The sequence below is a fragment of the Chionomys nivalis genome, chromosome 15 (genome assembly GCF_950005125.1).
Source record: "Chionomys nivalis chromosome 15, mChiNiv1.1, whole genome shotgun sequence".
NCBI lineage: Eukaryota > Metazoa > Chordata > Mammalia > Rodentia > Cricetidae > Chionomys > Chionomys nivalis.
Genome location: NC_080100.1, coordinates 49844206 through 49862946, shown reverse-complemented (window position 1 = coordinate 49862946; position 18741 = coordinate 49844206). Strand labels below are relative to the sequence as shown.

At 47.9% G+C, this 18741-nt stretch overlaps 1 protein-coding gene across 1 annotated transcript; it reads right to left on the bottom strand.

The window, feature by feature from the left end:
* Positions 1-205: 205 nt before the first annotated feature.
* Positions 206-18463, bottom strand: F2r (coagulation factor II thrombin receptor). The gene is made up of 2 exons (XM_057790134.1): positions 18252-18463; positions 206-3620 (listed from the first exon to the last, which is right to left on the bottom strand). Exons 1-2 carry the CDS (start codon positions 18337-18339, stop codon positions 2422-2424), a joined length of 1287 nt encoding a protein of 428 aa, XP_057646117.1. The 5' UTR covers positions 18340-18463; the 3' UTR covers positions 206-2421.
* Positions 18464-18741: the final 278 nt, after the last annotated feature.

The following is an 18741-nucleotide window of genomic DNA, read 5'->3' as shown; positions in this document are numbered from 1 at the left end:
GGATTAGCGCATTACTGCCTGTGCCCTGCTTCTGGATGGTTAGGGCTCTCCCTAACCTCTAGCCTCTGGGGAGCTTCCCCATCCCCTGCTCACCCTGAAACCCTGGCTCCACCACCATAAAGCACCTACCTATTCACTAAAGAGTGTTTTGGTGTGCTCTCCCACCAGGACCCACAACAATAATCTATTCCAGACAGACACCAAGCACGTTTTCAGGTTTATTAATATGTTATGTAATCCTTTAAAAAAGAGTGAACGCGAAACAGTGACATCAAAGTTCACAAGTACAGGAATAATAGTTTTGTAAGTCACAGACAGAGCCCAGACAGTGAGTCAGTGATCTAGATAATCAGGACAGCAACTGAGTTAACAGTACAACTGCAGGACTTTCATGGAAGTTAGTCTACAATACCTGGAAATACTTCGCTCTCTTAAATAAACTTAGTCCTTCGACTCTCTTTTATTTGCTTAAAATGCCAACATATTTCTTAAATCAGGAAAAGTATATATTTCAAATTAATTTTCAAATTACTTTGTCAAAGCCTTGAGGATTTTATATACTTATTAGTCGCTGTGACATTAAAATGCTTTGAAAATAATTTAATTAACTCAAGAAAAATACAGGATTAATTTTCTTACATTTCAGTCTTAATTTCATTTTCTTCCATTTTTAAAAAAACCAGACTGACCTTATAAGTAAATTTTTTTTGTGTTTTCTTGCTTTTTAAAAATGTGGGGTTTGTTTTGTTTCATTTTGATATCATTATTGTTTTGAGCGGAGGTCTCACTATATATCTCTAGGTAGCCTGGAAGTCATCATGTAAACCAGGTCGGCCTTGAACTCAGAGATCTGCCTACCTCCGCCTCCTAAATGCTGGGATTAAAGATGTATGCCCCAATGCCTGGCTTATTTGAGTAATTTCTAATAAAAACATTTGTAAATAAATAGTGTCTAGTTATTGTTGACTGAAGGGCTTATTTCTTTTTTTTCTTTTTTTTTTTGGATTTTCGAGACAGGGTTTCTTTGTAGCTTTTTTTGGTTCCTGTCCTGGAACTAGCTCTTCTAGACCAGGCTGGCCTCGAACTCACAGAGATCCGTCTGCCTCTGCCTCCCGCATGATGGGATTAAAGGCGTGCGCCACCACCGCCCGGCTAAGGGCTTATTTCTTAAAAATATACATCTTAAGCTGTGATTGTACCCTAATCTATAGCTACTGGAAGCGGAAACTCAGGTCTTCAAACCTGTTTAGCTGTTAGGCCTTGCTTTTGTGAAATACACTTGGTGGTGTCTGGCTGAACACACTTCTCTGTACAATGGTGTATCTGCAGTGCTTACATCACGTTGACCACACGTCAGCTATCTGCTTTGCTTGAGCAAAGGCAGAACTCAGATAACATCTGGCTGTCAGTCAATCTGCAGCCCCAGTTCCCATCAGAGTGCCCAGGGCACGTGGGTGTGTCTGTGCAAGAGCCAGCCTTGCACGACAGCTACTGGATAGAAACACACCTTTCTCTGCTCCTCAGATGTGCAGACGACTCTCGTGGTTATCTCCCTCCTACAATGTCTTATCCTAGCTGCTCAGATACAGTCAGTTCACAGCTGATGGGAAGCCTTGAGCAAGGAGTGGGCCTGGTGGTCCCCATCTGTGGTCCCCATCTCTGCTCGCTGGGAGGCACAGCTGAATGGGTATCAGCTGTCCAGAGGATCTCATGGAGATGGCTGTGCCTAGTTCCTGGGGTTGGCTGCTCTGAAAGGTTTCTTATAATCCTGGTGGGTCTCATGCTCAATCCTGGTCCATGTATTCAGTATGTAAATTGCAAAAATGCTACCCATATCAAAATGGACTTTCCAACTGCTTTGGTAATTTTTGACTATGGTGTATTCAAGATGAGAAGCACTAGATCTTCCCCTACACAGATAATACTGTTTCATCCTTCTATTGCTTAAACATTACCATCAAATAATTGGAAATATATATATGTAAAAGCTGTGTTAAATCTGAACTAGGAACTCCTTCCCTATCACTGGACACCTTTAGCTGTTCAGTGCTAATATCCACCAAACCAGACTTTGTTTAGTAAGTCAGAGAATCAGATTATTTCCATAGTAACTGCTAGGGAATAAACGAGAAACGTGTCAAAGCGCCGATTCCACGCTGCATTGCAAATACGCATGTGCATACTGCCTATATATTCAGGTCACCTAGATATATGAGAAGGGACAGTTGGCTGGACATCTTTTGTCCCCATTACCTTTCTGGTAACTATGCTTGATAGCACTTGCAGGAAGTAGGCATGCAGATCAGACATTGGTTGTTCTAGGTGGTGAAGTAAATACAGTGCTTGCCAGAGACTAACAGGATCCCCGGGCTGTCCACTTTTCCAGCCCTTTCTGTGTAACCTTCCAGCACTCTTTCTCCCCTAAGCTAGCAGTTTTTTGTATATGCTGTTGTTCAGGTGGCTAGAGCAGGTATCCATTTTGCTTGGCATCAGCTGGCCGGTGCTGTTGTAGCTGTTGGCATCGGAGCTGTCTTTGCAGCACAAGATGCCATAGAGGTGCCTCTGGCACTCGGAGGAGGCGTAGTAGTAAATCAAGGGATCGACGCAGCAGCTCACGCTGCTCACACAGACACAGAGGAGGTAAGCGAAGTAGGCCGTCTCCGTGGCAGGGCTGTCAGAGAGGAACATGTAGTGCACGATCAGGAGGATGTTGGTGGGCCCAAAGCAGACGATGAAGATGCAGAACACAGCGGCGGACAGGAACAAAGCCCGCGACTTCTTGCTCCGAGTGGCCACAGCAGAGGAGCTGAGACACCGGATGATGGACATGTAGCAGACCGTGGAAATGATCAGTGGCACGAGAAAGAAAACAGCGGAGAAGGCTGAGAAGTAGTAGGAGTAAAAGCCTTGCAGCAGCGTCTCATTGAGGACGTCATGGCAGGTGGTGATGTTGAGCCCTGGAACCTTGGTGGTCTGCTCCTTGAGGAGGAGAGGCACCACCCCCATGATGGCCATCACCCAGATGACCAGGCAAGTGAAGTTAGCTCGGCCCAGGGTGCGCCAGGACAGGGACTGGATGGGGTACACGACCGCCAGGAAGCGGTCAATGCTTATGACCGTCATGAGCATGATGGAGGCATACATGTTACAGTAGAACGCTGCGGTGGCGAAGCGACACATGCCCGACCCGAACTGCCAATCGCTGCCGGAAAAGTAGTAGCTGATCTTCAAGGGGAGCACGGACACGAACAGCACATCAGCCACGGCCAGGTGCAGCATGTATACCACAGCCGGCTTCTTGACCTGCATCTTCAGGACGAACACTGCGATGGCCAGGATGTTCAGAGGCAGGCTGACGATGAACACAAACGTGTAAACCGAGGGGATGAAGAGAGTCAGCCAGGAGCTGGTCAGATATCCCGAGGCATCATCCGAGATAAAGGGAGCAGGTGCTGTGGGAGGAGAGCGGCTTTTATTCAGGTAGATTGCCCTGCCCTCGGGCGAGGCACTTTCATTTTTCTCCTCCTCGTCCCCCAGGGGGACCAGTTCAAAGGCGTTTTCACTGGGATTCCTGAGAAAAAATGAGCGGGGGTTCAAAGTGACATCTGTCGTCTCAGGTTCTGTAAAAGAAAACACGGAAAAAGTGAGCGGAATCCATCGGCCAAGGAGCCCAGCCGAGGGTACGCTGGTTGGCTTTCTGCAGTTTTCTCCAGGGAGCAGGTGGCCAGGTTCAGGTCATGCGCAGATGGACTACGGACTTTGTTAGGGAATATTCTTCCATCTTAGAGTATGGTGCAACATTCTGTTTGGATACAAGCTAACTCCTAATACCCTGCTCCCCCAGAGGACAAAGGTGAGCAGAATCACTTAGAGATCAATCAATCTACCTTGCAGACCTCACTTGCATTGGAAGAGCAAATAGTGCTTTTTTCCCCCCTAACGTTTTACTGATTTGCTTGGTGTGGTGGGAGAGAGTGGGCAATGCCACACGTAGAGGGGGAGGCCTGATTCTCTCCTGCCGTGTAGACCCAGGGGACTGACCGCTGGTGGTCAGGCTTGGTGTCCATTGCCCTCACCATTGAGCCCTTCTGCCAGCCCTCAATAGGTGCTTTCTTCCCTGTTGTAAACCTCACCATCTAAACATACAGCTCACTTCCAACTTCTACGGCTTCTCTTTCCTTCCCCAGCTAGTTTGAGCCATCCAGAGAAATACACCTCTCCCAAAGGAAAAATCCACCTTGAAAGCAGAGAGAAATTCCTATAGGCCACAGAATGGGGGCCATTCAGAATAGGGCCTAGGGCTCCCCAAATCAACGACTGAGGTCCACATGGCGGTAGTTTTCCTCTATCTTAGTTTACTTACAAACAGATGTCCTTAATGTCTTTCCTGTCTAGGTTCACAGGCCCTCAGGTTACTTCACACAACCAGGAGGCACCTGTCACCCAGTGACACCCCTGTCACCTTGCTTCCTTGCCTAGTGTGTCCATCTAGCAGCAGACATCCTTGGCCACCTGTACCAGGCCATGACCTTCTTCTAGAACGCTATATGCCTCAAGGTGCATACCTGGCCAACCAGACTCTTTGGTGGATTAACCAGATGTCAAAATAAAAGCTCAGCTATATACACCTCCTTAGCCCAGCCACCCATAAAAGTTATCCACTTGAAATGATAGAGAAAAGGGACGTCACCAGCCAGACAGCAGCTTTTCCTTGCGAAGAGTTTTGCTAAAATCCTACATCTGCTGGGTGTCGGGGAACTGAGAAGTGCAAACAAGAACCACAGAGGAACGGGACGAGGTCTCTGTGCTCGAGGTTGTTTGTGCCTCTCAGGGCAGCTGCAGGAGTTAAACCTTAAAACTGGACAAGTGCAGGAAAATCTCAGACTTGGTTCTGTTTTCTTTAGTGGAACCTGTAGATGGGTTTTTCTTTGGGCCACCAACTCCAAAAAAATGACACAGAAACTTATTATTAATTACAGAAGCTTGGCCTACAGCTTAGGCTTGTCCCACTTGCTCTTATAGCTTAAATCAACCCATTTCTATTCACCAACGTGCTACCACGTGACTCGTGGCTTCTGCATCTCCTCCTGCATGTCTTGCTCTCTCTGCCTTGGGCAGGCAACTCGTCCTCTGTTCTTCCCAGAGCTCTTAGTCCCCAGAAGTCCCCCTTCCTGGCTAGCTAATGGCCATTCAGCTCTTTATTAAACCAACCACAGTAACACAGAAAAGGAACATTCCACAACAGGAACTTTCTTGAAAACACACACTTTCAGAGATGCACAATGTAATGTGGTAGTGAGTTCTGCTTCTGCACAGCTGTAGGGTCCTGCAGAGAAAAATCTTCTTAGAATAAAACTAAGGCTCTGTTGGATGCCTCATCAATCCCCTGAAGGTACTCAAGATCACAGGACAGAAAACAGAACAGGTAGGAAGGGTGGGTCTTGGAAGAAAGGATGGTGTTGGGTTTTTCTCCTCCCCAATGATTTTTAGTTTGAAAGAGATCTGAAGCCAGTGTCTGTGATAACCTGGAATGAGCAATTGTCCTTTGTCCCAATTCCTGACTTACAGATCTCAAGCTTCTCGCAATCTCCAGGATAAGAATACCTTTTGTATGCTAATGAGCTGACTGCTGGTTAGTGGTCTCTATATAGCTTCAGGACCAAGAATGGTTTCATGAAAGCCCAAAGCATGGCTGGAAGGCGGGCAGGGGAGCTCCTGCCCGTCTCACCCTGTGTATTTTCCCCACCTGGTCATTCATTAGCATCTTCTGTAGTATCATTTATGATCAATGGGAAGAACAGGTGAAGTTTTCCTCTGGGTTCCTTGAGCTAGCTGCTCTAGTGGATTATAGAATCTGAGCAGAAGTCATGGGAACACCTAACACACAGCCTGTTTGGTCAGAGTTCTGGAGGTTCAGGCTCAGGGACCTGAGGTTTGAGACAGACCTCAGATAAAGGGGCTGAGCCCTTAAACCTAGATCTCTAATTCTACGTCCAGGTAGATGATGTCAGGATTAAATTAGATGAGAAGATTCATGGCTGGTGTCTCCTGGAGAATCTGCCGGAGGCTAGCCGGGGTGGAGTGAAGGGAAACAGCTTGGATCCCTGAAGGCTCACAGGCACTTAGCGGAGTGCTGCATAGACAGGAAGGCAGGCACTTCTGGTGTGCACTGTTGTAAGAGCGGTGGGGCAGCAGGTAGGAAATTCTCAGAGCTGGAAACGTTCTTAGTTCTATGGCCAAGTTTTGTCCTTGCTTCAAGCCACACATGCCAGAAGGGTTCAGGGCATCTGTCCCCATCTGGATTCTTGCTGTCGTTTTCCTTTTATACAGACGCCTAGAAGCTGTACATGGAAGTGTGCCTGAACCTCCAGTCCAAGGCACCACCACTGATTGCTCCTGGTGGAGAGCTGTGGGACTGATCTGGGTTTGTATGGTGGAAATGGGTTTCATCTATTATAATCCTAGTAGGGATCTAATCAATCTCTGGGTCTTGTGTATGGAACTGCTGTCCTAATTTCATCTCCTCTCTTTCACGGCCCATCAGTACTCACGTGGCCCTCCTGCAGTCCAACACCAGCTAGCTGAGCTCCCTTATCACCTTCCAAAGCCTGAGAGTCATCACGGGTGGAGATCCTAAACCCTTGTAAGTCCTATTCCTAGCCCATCTCCTAAGTGATCTTAAATCTTGAGAGGGGGAATGTCAGGTAGCTAAGGTAGGAATTAGTCACCTTGGAAGTCATCTAGAATGGACCCCCATCTCCTTTCTCCTGGCTAACACTAGAAAGGGAAATATCCCAATTGTCTCCCCCTTCAACCCCAAGATCTAAAACACTATATAAAAAGGTACAGGTGTCAGGGATTTGCTGAAGTCCCTTAAGGGAAAGCTACTGTTTCCTGGTAAAAAGAATGGAATTTGAGTTCTCCCTCTGGCCCCGAGTGGAGATAACATCCTGATCTGGTCCTAAGATGAGAAGATGATCTACTCTCGTCTCCTTCCTGGAGAGTCCATCCATCTGGGCCTGTCAATCACCAGGTAGTCCAGGAGGCCATCACCCAGGAAAGCTGAAAGACATGCTAAGGAGATGGGAGGAATAATCATCCCTTTAGTGAGATGACGTACGTACCCTTCCCAGAAGCCATCCCTGATGGCTAATGCCCTACTGTGCAGTGGTGCAAGCATTAGAGCTCTGCCGTGCAGTGCTGCAGTCATTTACAGACCTGCTGTGCAGTGGTGCAGCCATTTACAGACCTGCTGTGCAGTGGTGCAGCCATTTACAGACCTGCTGTGCAGTGGTGCAACCATTTACAGACCTGCTGTGCAGTGGTGCAGCCATTTACAGACCTGCTGTGCAGTGGTGCAGCCATTTACAGACCTGCTGTGCAGTGGTGCAGCCATTTACAGACCTGCTGTGCAGTGGTGCAACCATTTACAGACCTGCTGTGCAGTGGTGCAACCATTTACAGACCTGCTGTGCAGTGGTGCAGTCATTTACAGAGCTCTGCCGTGCAGCAGCAGCATTGAAGCTCCCCACTTTTCTGAATTCTAACTCAAATTGTAACTTTTCCTTTTGTCTCTTTTTTCTTTTTGGATACCTGTCAAAAGTCTAAGCATGCTTTCTCTGACCCTCTGGGCTTTCTCACTTAGTCTCCAAAGTTTACTGTGTCCCCTAACCCCTAGCAAATAAATTCAAAGAAGGAGGTCATATTGCGTAGCTGGTAGGTCACAAGTTCCACAGTCACTGGGAAGGAATTTCAGGAAGGAAAGTCTTAGATAAGGAGTCCAAATTCCAGTGCAAATTCTGCTCTAGACTTTTTTTTGAGACAGGGTCACACTTTTTAGCCTTGGTGGCTTGGAACTTGCTATGCAGACCAGAGTGGCCCCCAAGCTCATAGAAATCTACTTGCCTCTGCCTTCCAAGCACTGGGACTAAAGGTGTGTACCACCACACCCAGCCTCTGCCCAAGGCTTTGGGCAACATTTGGGTCATGTTCATAAGGTAGATACAAACAATCTATGCTAAAGATAAACAGAAAACAAAACTCCAAGCCACCACCAAGAAGAAAAACCCCAAAATGGGAGTAGTGTCCATCTACAACCCCAGGGCTTAGAAGGCTGAAGGTAGAAGACCGTGAGGCCAAGGCTACCCGGATTATAGAGCAGACCCTGTCTTAAGAAAAAGAAAAAAAAAAAAAAAAAAAAAGCAGGCCGGGTGGTGGTGGCGCACGCCTTTAATCCCAGCACTTGGGAGGCAGAGGCAGGCGGATCTCTGTGAGTTCGAGACCAGCCTGGTCGACAAGAGCTAGTTCCAGGACAGGCTCCAAAACCACAGAGAAACCCTGTCTCGAAAAACCAAAAAAAAAAAAAAAAAAAAAAAAGAAAAGAAAAAGAAAAAACGAAAAAAAAAAAAGCAGTGGTGGCAGAGATGTGTGAATCTCTGTGAGTTCAAGGCCAGTCTGGTCTACTTGGTGAGTTATAGGATAGGCATGGGTACACAATAAGACCCTGTCTCGAGAAAACCAAAACAACAACAACAGATTGGAATGATGTTTAAGTCAACTGACCACCGAGAATGCTCTGTGAAGGAAGGTAACGGAACCCAGAGTCTTCAGAGGACGTGGTCCAGAGTATTTGCTCAAACGATTTAACAAGAACTGAGGGGCTGGGCTTCCAGCTCAGGGACAGAAAATTTGCCTAGCATGTAGATGGCCCAGGGTTTAATTCCCTGCACCAATAATGATAATTACAAAAAAAAAAAAAATAGGCAGCTGGGCACACTAGCAGATACATGCAATGCTAGCCCTTGGGAGACTGCATCAGGAGAACTGAGAATGTCATGCCAACATGGGCTGCTATGAATCATCCCAGCTGCAGAGTAAGACCTTGTTTCAGATATATCAAAAAAGAAGGGGGAAATGCAATGAACAAAAGGAACTGGAAGGTTCTCTAACCTAATCTTTGGGATAAAAATAAAATCAGGCTGAAGCAACAGCTCAACCATTAAGAGCACTGGCTGCTCTTCCGGAGGACCAAGGTTCGATCCTCAGCACCCGCAAGGTGGCTTACAGCATTTTTAGCTCTAGTTCCAGGCAACCCAATGTCTTCTTCTGGCTTCCAAAGGCACTGTGCACATTAGTACCCAGACATACACGCAGGCAAAACACCCATACACATAAAATATGAATAAAATAAAAACCCCTTTCCCCTTACCCCCATATAGAAAAGCTAACTCAAACTGGACTAAAGACTCAAACCAAATACCTGAGACTATGCAACTCCGATAAGAAATGAGAGTGAAAGCTTCGTGGTTCTGACCCAAAGGCGAGGGCAACAAAAGCAGATAGAGTGGGATGAAAACAAAGGCCCCATACAGCGAAGGTGCCATCAGTAAGAGATACCCTACAGAAGAGAGACAATACTGCAAACTGCACACCCTGCCTGATAAGGGATCCCTGTCCGAAGCATATAAGGAACTCAGTCCCTTGTTAGCAGGAAAACAAGTTGTTTTAAAAAATGTCACAGAAACTAAATAAGGCATTTCTCCAAAGATAATACAAAAATGCCCAAAAGGTATGTAATAAAATGCTTAGCTTTGCTGTCACTTAAAACCACTCTGAGTTATCACTTCACGTTCGTTAGAATGAATCCGATGAAGACTGAATGATAACAATTGTCCTGCGGGACCCCTGGACACCCGCCAGAGTAGGAAACACAGCTATAATGGAAGATGGCTCAGAACTTCTTACAAAAGCTAAGACTAGAATCACCCTGTGATTCGGCAGTCCCACGGCTGAGCACGGGCACACGGGAAATGCCTTGATGCTCAGTTCCATGAGCCTGGACGGACAGAGGGGAAGCGGGTGCATTCAAACGTGCCCCCCGCCACACACACACCGTAGCAACCCACATGGCACTGGAAGAGGGACACAGCTTGAAATCACTCATCTGAGAGGATAGAATGCTGTCCCTTGGTCTGAAAACAAAACCGTCTCTGGGCTTAGTAGCTCTGCCGATACTGTTTTCTGACGTGCCCTTCCCGGCATGTCCTTTGTCTGCAGCCTGGTTATTTATCACAAGAGATATACACTATACCTCAGGAGACACATGGTATTTACAGTCTGGAATGGGGAAGAATGCATAATCCCTCGACTAAACATCACGGCCCAAGGCGTCACCCTTTCTTCCCACTTCAGATTTGATATGCTAGGTTTTATGAAATTAAAGAATGCCAGAGAAAGTGCATATCAGCGTCACTGTAACACAACACAGGCCTAGTGGCTAGATTCTTCCAGCACGCTCAAGACCCTCACCTTGGTATTTCAGTTTGCTTACTTCGATTTTCCTACATGTCTCAGAGGTCAAAGTGTCTATGAGCTAGCCAAAGCACTGAATCACCCAGCTTTTTGCTGCTAAGGAAAAGCTAAGTTCTGGTTTCACAGAGAAATCAGCACAGGTCCAAAATTGGTTTTTATATGTCTTGGTAAGTTTTACTTAATGAAGGTCCCTTTGAAGACCCTGATTGGTTTTGATGTTATTTTTATGGTTTTGAGACAAGGACTCACGTAGCCTAGGCAGGCCCTGAACTCACTACGTAGCTGAGGTTAGCCTTGAACTCCTAACCCTCCATTGTTTACCAACACTCTGGGCTTTGGTTTTGAGATTGAACACAACACACTGCTAACTAGCTTAAACACAGACTAACTTAGAGACCTGAAATTAGTGTCAGGCAACGGCTCTTTTGACTTTGCTGAGTCTGCCTGGAAGCAGCGGGTGACTAGACACTCTGGGATTTCAGTGTTCTGCTCCAGGGTTCACGTGCTATGCTGAAGTCTCAGGATGTTGTCCAGATTCCCACGAGGGCAGGTCAACTGTGGCCTGCATTTCACAGGCCACATGGAATGACGGGGGAGGAGAAGGCTAGAAGAAAAACGTATGGCAGAAACAGAGTGTCAAGGAAAACACCACAGCCTCTCCAGGATGCTCCACTCTCTTCAACTCAAACAAACACCACTCTCCCAAGGCAGGACCCAGGCCCCCTAGAGAAATGCCCTCCTTCAGATCTGGAGCAGGAAATGTACAACGCGACCTTGAAAACCTCTGAGTATTATTAGCATCGGGTCAAAACCCTGTGGCCTCCCAAAGATGGCTTTGCTCATCAAATAAATGGATGACGGAGATGATGCGGATGTCTGTGTGAGAGGAGCCTGCTCAACTGCAGCCAATCAGGCGCAGATGTAAGGAAGCCTTCAGGACAGACTGCCAACTTCCTTGACAAACAGCAATTAGAAGGGGTGGGGTTATGAGGTCCCTCGGTTTGGTCCCCAGGACTGAAGGAGGTGAGAAGCAGTTGTAGATGAAAGACAGAAGGCACAGAGGTAAGTCAGCGGCGGAGTCCTTCCATTCTGATCTGCACATAGTACCAACAGGCACTTACAGACAACCAGGGAAGTCTGGACACTTCACATAGTGGGTGCTATTAAGAAATTGTTCGCAGAAGGGCAGTGGTAGCATTCCCTTAATCCCAGCACTCAGAGAGGCAGAGGCAGGTGGATCTCTGTAAGTTCAAGGTCAGCCTGATCTACAGAGTGAGTTCCAGCAGGACAGCCAGAGATACATAGAGAAACCTTGTCTTAAAAAACCATAAATAAATAAATAAATAAATAAAATAAAAAAGAAATTGTTCATTATCTTCTTCTGATGATGCCGCATTTATGGGGAAAGGAGTCTGATATCTAGGGCTGTATGTGGATTTAAGGATGTGTATTTAATATACTTGTAAAATTTATATCTCTATTTAATAATAAAGTAATATATTTAAAGACAGATCTTGAGAACTATTTGGAGGTTCGTCAGGGCGTGCTGCTACTCAGATAGCAGTCCTCTTTCTTCACGTAAGGTCCTGCAGGGAGACAGTCTTGGGAGGGACACACACAGCGGTGGGAGGAAGGAAGGGGGACATCCCCTAGCCATCCAGAGCCAATAACTCAGCTGTGGTGTGGCTCAGGCTAATGGATTCCTCTCGGACAGATCATCCTCACATCCTGCATTTAAGAATGAAGTTAGGTAGCTGGGTGGTGGTGGTGCACACCTTTAATCCCGGCACTCAGGAGGGAGGCAGAAGCAGTCAGATCTCTGTGAGTTCGAGGCCAGTCTGGTCTACAAAGTGAGTTCTAGGACAGCCAGGACTGTTACACAGAGAAACCCTGTCTCGAAAGGTCAATAAAAACATTTTTTAAAAATTATGTGCGGGCATACATGTGTGCATGTGTCTTGTGTGTTTGTGTGTGTGCGTAGGTGAATGAGAGGGTGCCCTCCCTAGACCTAGTTGTGGGTCACCTGACATGGATACTGAGGGTCAAAGCTGTCCTCCACGAGAGCAGTACATGCTCTTAACTGCTGAGCCATCTCTCCAGCTCCAGATATAAGTATTGTCGTTTCTGTTTTTCTTTCGTCTTAGTTCTGAGGGAGGGGAAAATTGTTAAATGTTCTTATGAACATGGCTTTACATTTAAAGAAATCATTTGTTATGACATTTGATTTCTTATTTTAAAACGGGGCGTCAGTTGGCTAGCCTGGAACTTGCTACATAGACCAGGCAGTCCCGAAACTCATAGAGATCTGCATACTTGTGCCTACAGGGTGCTGTGATTAGAAGTCTGTGTCACCACAACCGGCTAGTACTAACATTTTAAAGACCATGAGGGCAGAGAAACCCACAAACCCTCACGTGTTGAATACCCACTCCACACCAGACACTTCTGCCTTTACCTCATGTCTGTGAGATAAACATTCTAACCTTATTTTATAAATGATAACACAGAGGCACAGAGAAGCTAAGTAACTATTCAAGATCATACAGCTAGGTAGTGGAAGAGCCAAGACTTGAACCTAGACATCAAGACTTAATACCCTTTGACCACAATGATCCATCCTTTATTTTTCAGGTGTTCTATGTTTATTTTGGGGACAAAGTCTTCCCGTTGCTTGGGAATTCTGGAGTTGATGGTTTTGGCTAGGTACCAACCCCTGTCCAGCACTCAGCCCTCACAGACGTGTGTGGGAAGCAGAGAAACACCCACAGAGACGGTCAGTGAAAAACAACCTCTGCATGTGTGTATATGTGTGTATGTGCATGCATATGTAAGGGCAACCAAGCGTGTGTACGTAGAGCCTAGAGTAGGCCATCGAGAGCCTTTATCTATTGCTCTCTGTGGTGTTGCTCTTAGACAGGGTTTCTCAATGAACACGCTGCTCTCCATTTTGGCTAGGCAAGCAGACTGGCCTGAGAGCTCTCATGATCCTCCTATTTCTGTCATCAGATGCCGAGGCTGGGTGCTTGTGATTCGAACTCAGGTCCTCCTGTCTGCACAACAAGTACTCTTACTTACTGAACACCATTTTCCCCATACCCCACAATCAAATCTTTAAATCAGTAAGGCAGGGTGCAAGGCAGAATGCCCTGGAGGTTGCCTGTCTGGCACACCCTGGGGTTTTCAGGCAGGCCAGCTACAGGAAGTCATTATGGTGTGTCCAAGGCACAGGGATGTGCACACAAGTCTGTTAGGCTCTTACCTACAGTGCCTGGAGGCAGGAGACAGAGGTGGGGTTAGAGGATGCTCACAGGCCTCCCTGAGAGCCACTGGGATTCCCCGACCTTTGACTTTCCTCATCCCTGCTGGTCTGTTCTCTGCCTTCAATCACTAGCCCAAAGATTCCTGTCCCAGGAAAGCTCTGTCTAGACTCTACTCAACAGTGACGTCAAAGACCAAATCACAGTCAGGGATCCCCAGCCCCTCTCAGACTAAACTGTCTTGCTACATCAGTTCTTCTGCAATCACTGGATCTGAACCACAACGAATGGGTCCTAGATAAGATAGAGATTCAAGAGTGGTCCTTCCGAGAAAGCCGGGCTCTTCTGGCAAGGCCTTGATTTTGCTCTTTAGGGACGAGTCACTGTCCCAGCTATGCTAGGTTTAAATTCCACTAGAAACTGAGCAGCGCCTATGAAACTCAACTGGAGGATTCTAATAAGTTTTTACAATATTTATTTTTATTTGCAATTGTGTGTATTGTGTGCAGGTGGGGTGGGTGTGTGCACGACTGTGGGTGCCCTCGGAGGCCTGGGGTATCAATCCCCCTGGGGCTGGAGTCACAGGCAGCTGTGATTTGGGTGCTGGGAACCAAAGTTCCACCCTCTACAAGGACACTGTGCATTCTTAACTACTGAGACATCTTTCCACCCTCCTAGGCGTTTTGTTGGTTTTCGTTTTATTTTAACTGGAAGAGTGTGGAGAAAGGATAGTGCACGGTAAAGGCGAGAGCTTCTCGGCAAACTCTGCTTTGTATGTGTTATACAACACGGGTGTCATGTACGTTCTTGTATATACTCCAAGTGTGCCTAATGCAAAATGTATTTCTTATTCTTATGGTTGGTTAGGGAAAAAAAGATCACTTTTCTGTAGTACTCTGAAACTCGATTAGCAATTTGTCAAACTTTGAACACACATTCTCTAATGTCCTTTCCTAAAGCTACACAGGTTTGCTTCTACAGGCAAATCACAGGTTAGTTCTGCAGCTTAAGACAGCGAGGTTACTTTTGAGAGCAAATGATGCATGCACAGCTATAAAGGATTTGTAGGATACCTTAGGATGCAGGATGAAACCCTTCATTTTAAAACCAGGGGCATAGTGACGCATGCCTGTAATTCTAGCACTTGGGAGGCTGAGGTGGGTGAACTGCGAGTTTAATGCCAGCCTGTGCTGCTCAGCAAACCCTGCTTCAAAAAACCGGCAGTCCTGGAGAGATGACTCGGAATAAAAGTGCTTGCTGCCCAAACATGAGTTCCCATGACGGTACCCATGTCTGACTGTTATCCTAAGACTGTGTGCGTGTGTATGGGGGGGTCACTGGGGCCTGCTGGCACAGGCTTGCATACCCCCGCCCCAACTTGGTAACTCTAATGGGTTTGGCAGAGAACGGCAAGGTCACGGTTGGAGGACAAACCTGGGGAAGGAATCCCGGAAATCACCTGGCTCACAGGGAGTGCCATTTACTCTACAGTTCAACCACGAAGGAGGGCAAAGCCAAATAAAAGAAGCCAGAAACCAGAGAGGACCGGCTTTAGAAAGCAGAGTCTGACACACCTCATAGTTCCCGACATTGTCCTGATGACAGTGTGTTCCTACGGGGTCCCACGGAAGCAGACCCTGGGAACTTAGGAATCCTAGTGAATGGATTTGTCCCCAGAAACACAGGGCCACGTGTGGATGGTGAAACCCGAGAACAGGTAGAGCACAGGTAGAAAGAGCAAACCGGCCGTGGGGGGGCAGGTGAAAGGAGGCCTAGGCACCGACTCTCCCAGGAGTCCCAGGGTTCCTTCCGGGATGGTAGCTGCTGGAACAAGGCAAAGGAAGCGGTCACTGCACCAGGCTTCCAGGCGGATGTCTGTATGTTCTGAGGATTTCATCTCAATCGAAAGAAATAATATAAGGAGGGAGATAAGGTGTGGGAAACAAACAAAAAGACACAGACAGACTGACAGACAGGAGTCCCTAGGGAGAAAGGGACGTGGGCCCCAAATGAGGAGAGTTATACACAACCCAGGTTGTCAGAAATCCAGGTTTCTGGGAGCCCCATTATTGCTTAGAAATCAGGTAAGCTCCAGTTTGAAAGGGACAAAAGAGAAATGAGTAAGGGGGGTGGGGAAAATGGGAAGAGATATTCTGAACAGCAACCAATCTGAAAAGAGCAAGTCCATAGGACAGCCAGCCGGGAGCAGCTAGCACAGGTGCTTCATCCAGATACCAGTTCTGGCTAAAGGGGCATAGGAAGCTGAGGGAAGGCCAAGAGACCTGGGGTGACATGGGGAAAGAAGCCAGAGAAAGCATACAGTCTCGAGGAAAGATAGAGAGTGAAGAACGTATAAAAGGGGTGCTGGTGGGTGTGTGTGTGTCTTCTACAGGGACCCCTCACTTCTTGCTGAGGAACCAGGCTTGGCCTCTGAAATCCCAATGCATTTTGCCACAGTTACCATCAACTATTCCCAAACTTTTTTATTTTTAATTTTTTTTTTTACCTTCTATCTCTTATAAACTTCACAAGCATCACCCTTTACTCTTTAACACTCCCCTTCTTTAATAAATACAAGCCATCAAACCTAAACTACCTACCTGGGTGGTAAAACTGCTTAAAGTGCTCGCACGTTTTTCAACAAATATCTGTAGAACATTTGTTCCACACACCATGGGGATAAACAGAAGTTCATGACTTTGGCAAGGGAGACACGACAGAGACAAAGTGACAAGGCAGGAGATGACAAGATGCCGAAACCGAGAGAAAAGCCGGGACAGGTGGAGCCTTGTGGGTACTCCTGCAATAAAAGATTCGGGACCGGGAGACAGTGTTGGATGTGCCAGTGTTTCAGGACAGGAACCATTTACAGCTGCTGGTATGCAGTGGTAATGAGAAGCAGATTTATTTTTGGTTGATTTTATTTGTGAATTCGCTTATTGCACGCACCCAACGTGGGCGGACCGCTCCTATAAACATTCCCTCATGGCAGGTCACTGAGCCTCTCCGGGCCTCGGTTTTGGAACCAGCAAAAGAGGATAAATCCTCTTCTTATCACAGAGATTGTTTAAGAGGGTGGGAAGCAACAACGTGGGTAAGAATTCCACCCGGCCACTTTGCTCGCACCTATATCTCTTTCTCTTTTTCTTTCTCTCTCTCTCTCCTCTTCCCCTTTCTTCCTTCCCTATTAAGTGTCTCCAGAACCCCATGTGGATACATTAGCCAACTCTTGTTCAGTAGTCTCTCTGCTTCTGCTGGGGCTCTTCTATCCCTCCTACAAGGAAGAAAATTTAGAAGAAGCTTCTGACTTCACTCCCTAAAGGTGCTCAAAATCCTCCCTCTATGAGGACTCCGCTAAGAAAGCACTGATCTGCCTGGGATGGCTGGGCATTGCCCGAATCTGTATTTTCAAAAGGCCTGTCCCAAAATAAAACTGAGGGAGTAACATAAAGTTATGTGACCCTGAATCTCTGCGTACACTTTCCATTCCTCCCCACAAATGAATAAGGATGGCTACCCACAGGCAGGCAGGCTGGCTAGTTGCTGCTAAACTTGGGGGCCCTGTTTGGGGCACTGCATTTTCCCCAGGAGCATCACTCAAGCCCACACCAAGCAAGAACAGAGAACACGAAACACCCTACTCTTTGTTACCTCTTAATCCCGGTCTTTGGGAGCATGGGAGTGCACATTCTTTCAGCGATAACAATCCCCCCTCCCAAAAAAAAACCCACTAGATTTTCTTCAGCATGAAAGCCACGACTAGAGGTTCCTACCACATTATCCCTACGAAGAAATCCAAAACCATTTCCCTCACTTTCCAATTAGGAACTTTACAGGCAACACCTCCTCTACTTTGGAGAAAGGAGAGAAAATATTTGATGAAATAAATCGACCAAATGAATTTACTTGGTCAAACAGGCGGATGCTTAAAAACACACCAGTCAATAACGAATGTACTGGAGGCACCTTCTCTGCCACAGATGAGAAATTCCATTCAGAAAAACCGAGACTAGATGGTTTCTAGGAGAGCCTGATTCCTAGGAGGGGTCCCTCTTCTCGACCCAGAGGAACAAGTTCAGATAACAAAGACACCCCCCACAAGGGGTGCCCTGCGTCCAGACATCCCCGTCACCTCCCGGGTACTAGGCCGAGCTGAGGACTGCCAGTCTTTATTGCCTTTATTTAATGCTTATGGGTTTTTTCTTTTACACCACCCTTCCTTCCTTGCAAATCAAGCGAGAAAAAGAGAGTTCCAACAAAGCAAAACTTAAGCGGGAGTGGTTCCACCTCACAACCAAAGCACCGGATCACGAGACCCTTTCTTTCTGGAGGTGGTCTTGCAAAACAGGCCACACAATAACAACAAATGCGCTGGCGGAGGCTGCTCCGGAGCCCTGGGCCCCTCCTCCGGATCTAAAACCCGGTGGCCTGCGGGGGGCTGCACTCCCCAAAACCGAGTCCAAAGGAGCACCGGCCGTGATGGGGCGGGAAGTCGGTGATGGCACACCCCACCTGGATGTGTCTGGGAAACTCTAGATCTCGGCTCAAATGCCTATTTGGCTCCTGGGGGAAACTGAGGCAGGGTTGCAGCCGGGCGTACCCCCGCGCGAAGCAGGCGCAACCTGACTTCTTCTGATAGTCCCCCCCAACATACCCCCTTGCGTACCGGCCGGCAGCTCTTACCTGGCTGGCTCACTGGGACGCGGGAAGACAGCAAGGGACCGCACAGGCTGAGGCCAGCGGCAACGAGCAGCAAGCGCCGCGGCCCCATTGTCCCTAGGCTGCCCGCGCGGCCGGGCGCCCGCGGTCGCCGGCTTCCTTCGGAGCACTGCGTTCGGACCTCACAGGCGACCAGAGGCGACTGCGCGGCCGCGCGGAGGAGTATTTGGAGGCGGTTCGGGGGCGTGGGGCGGGGCCCCGCGGGCTTGCGCGCGCTCGTAGCCTCCGCTCGCGCCCGCAGCCCGTCGCTCCTGGACGCGAGCGACCAGACGCTTAGACCCCCCGGTGCGGCCGAGCCGCGCGTCTGGGAGTGACTCAGCCTCCCGGGGTCCTCGGAAAGCGCCTGCGGCCTCTTCAATGACCCTCCTGGGACGCCGAGCCAGACCGGGACCGTCCCGTCGTGGTGCGCCAGTTCCCCGCCTTCTTGGCGTCTGCGCGCGCTCGCCAAGTTTGG

Coding starts and splice junctions, on each gene's coding strand:
- F2r (XM_057790134.1), bottom strand. CDS start 18,339: ATGGGGCCGCGGCGCTTGCTGCTCGTTGCCGCTGGCCTCAGCCTGTGC. Junction 3,621..18,251: donor CGTCCCAGTGAGCCAGCCAG/GTAAGAGCTGCC, acceptor TTTCTTTTACAG/AACCTGAGACGACAGATGTC.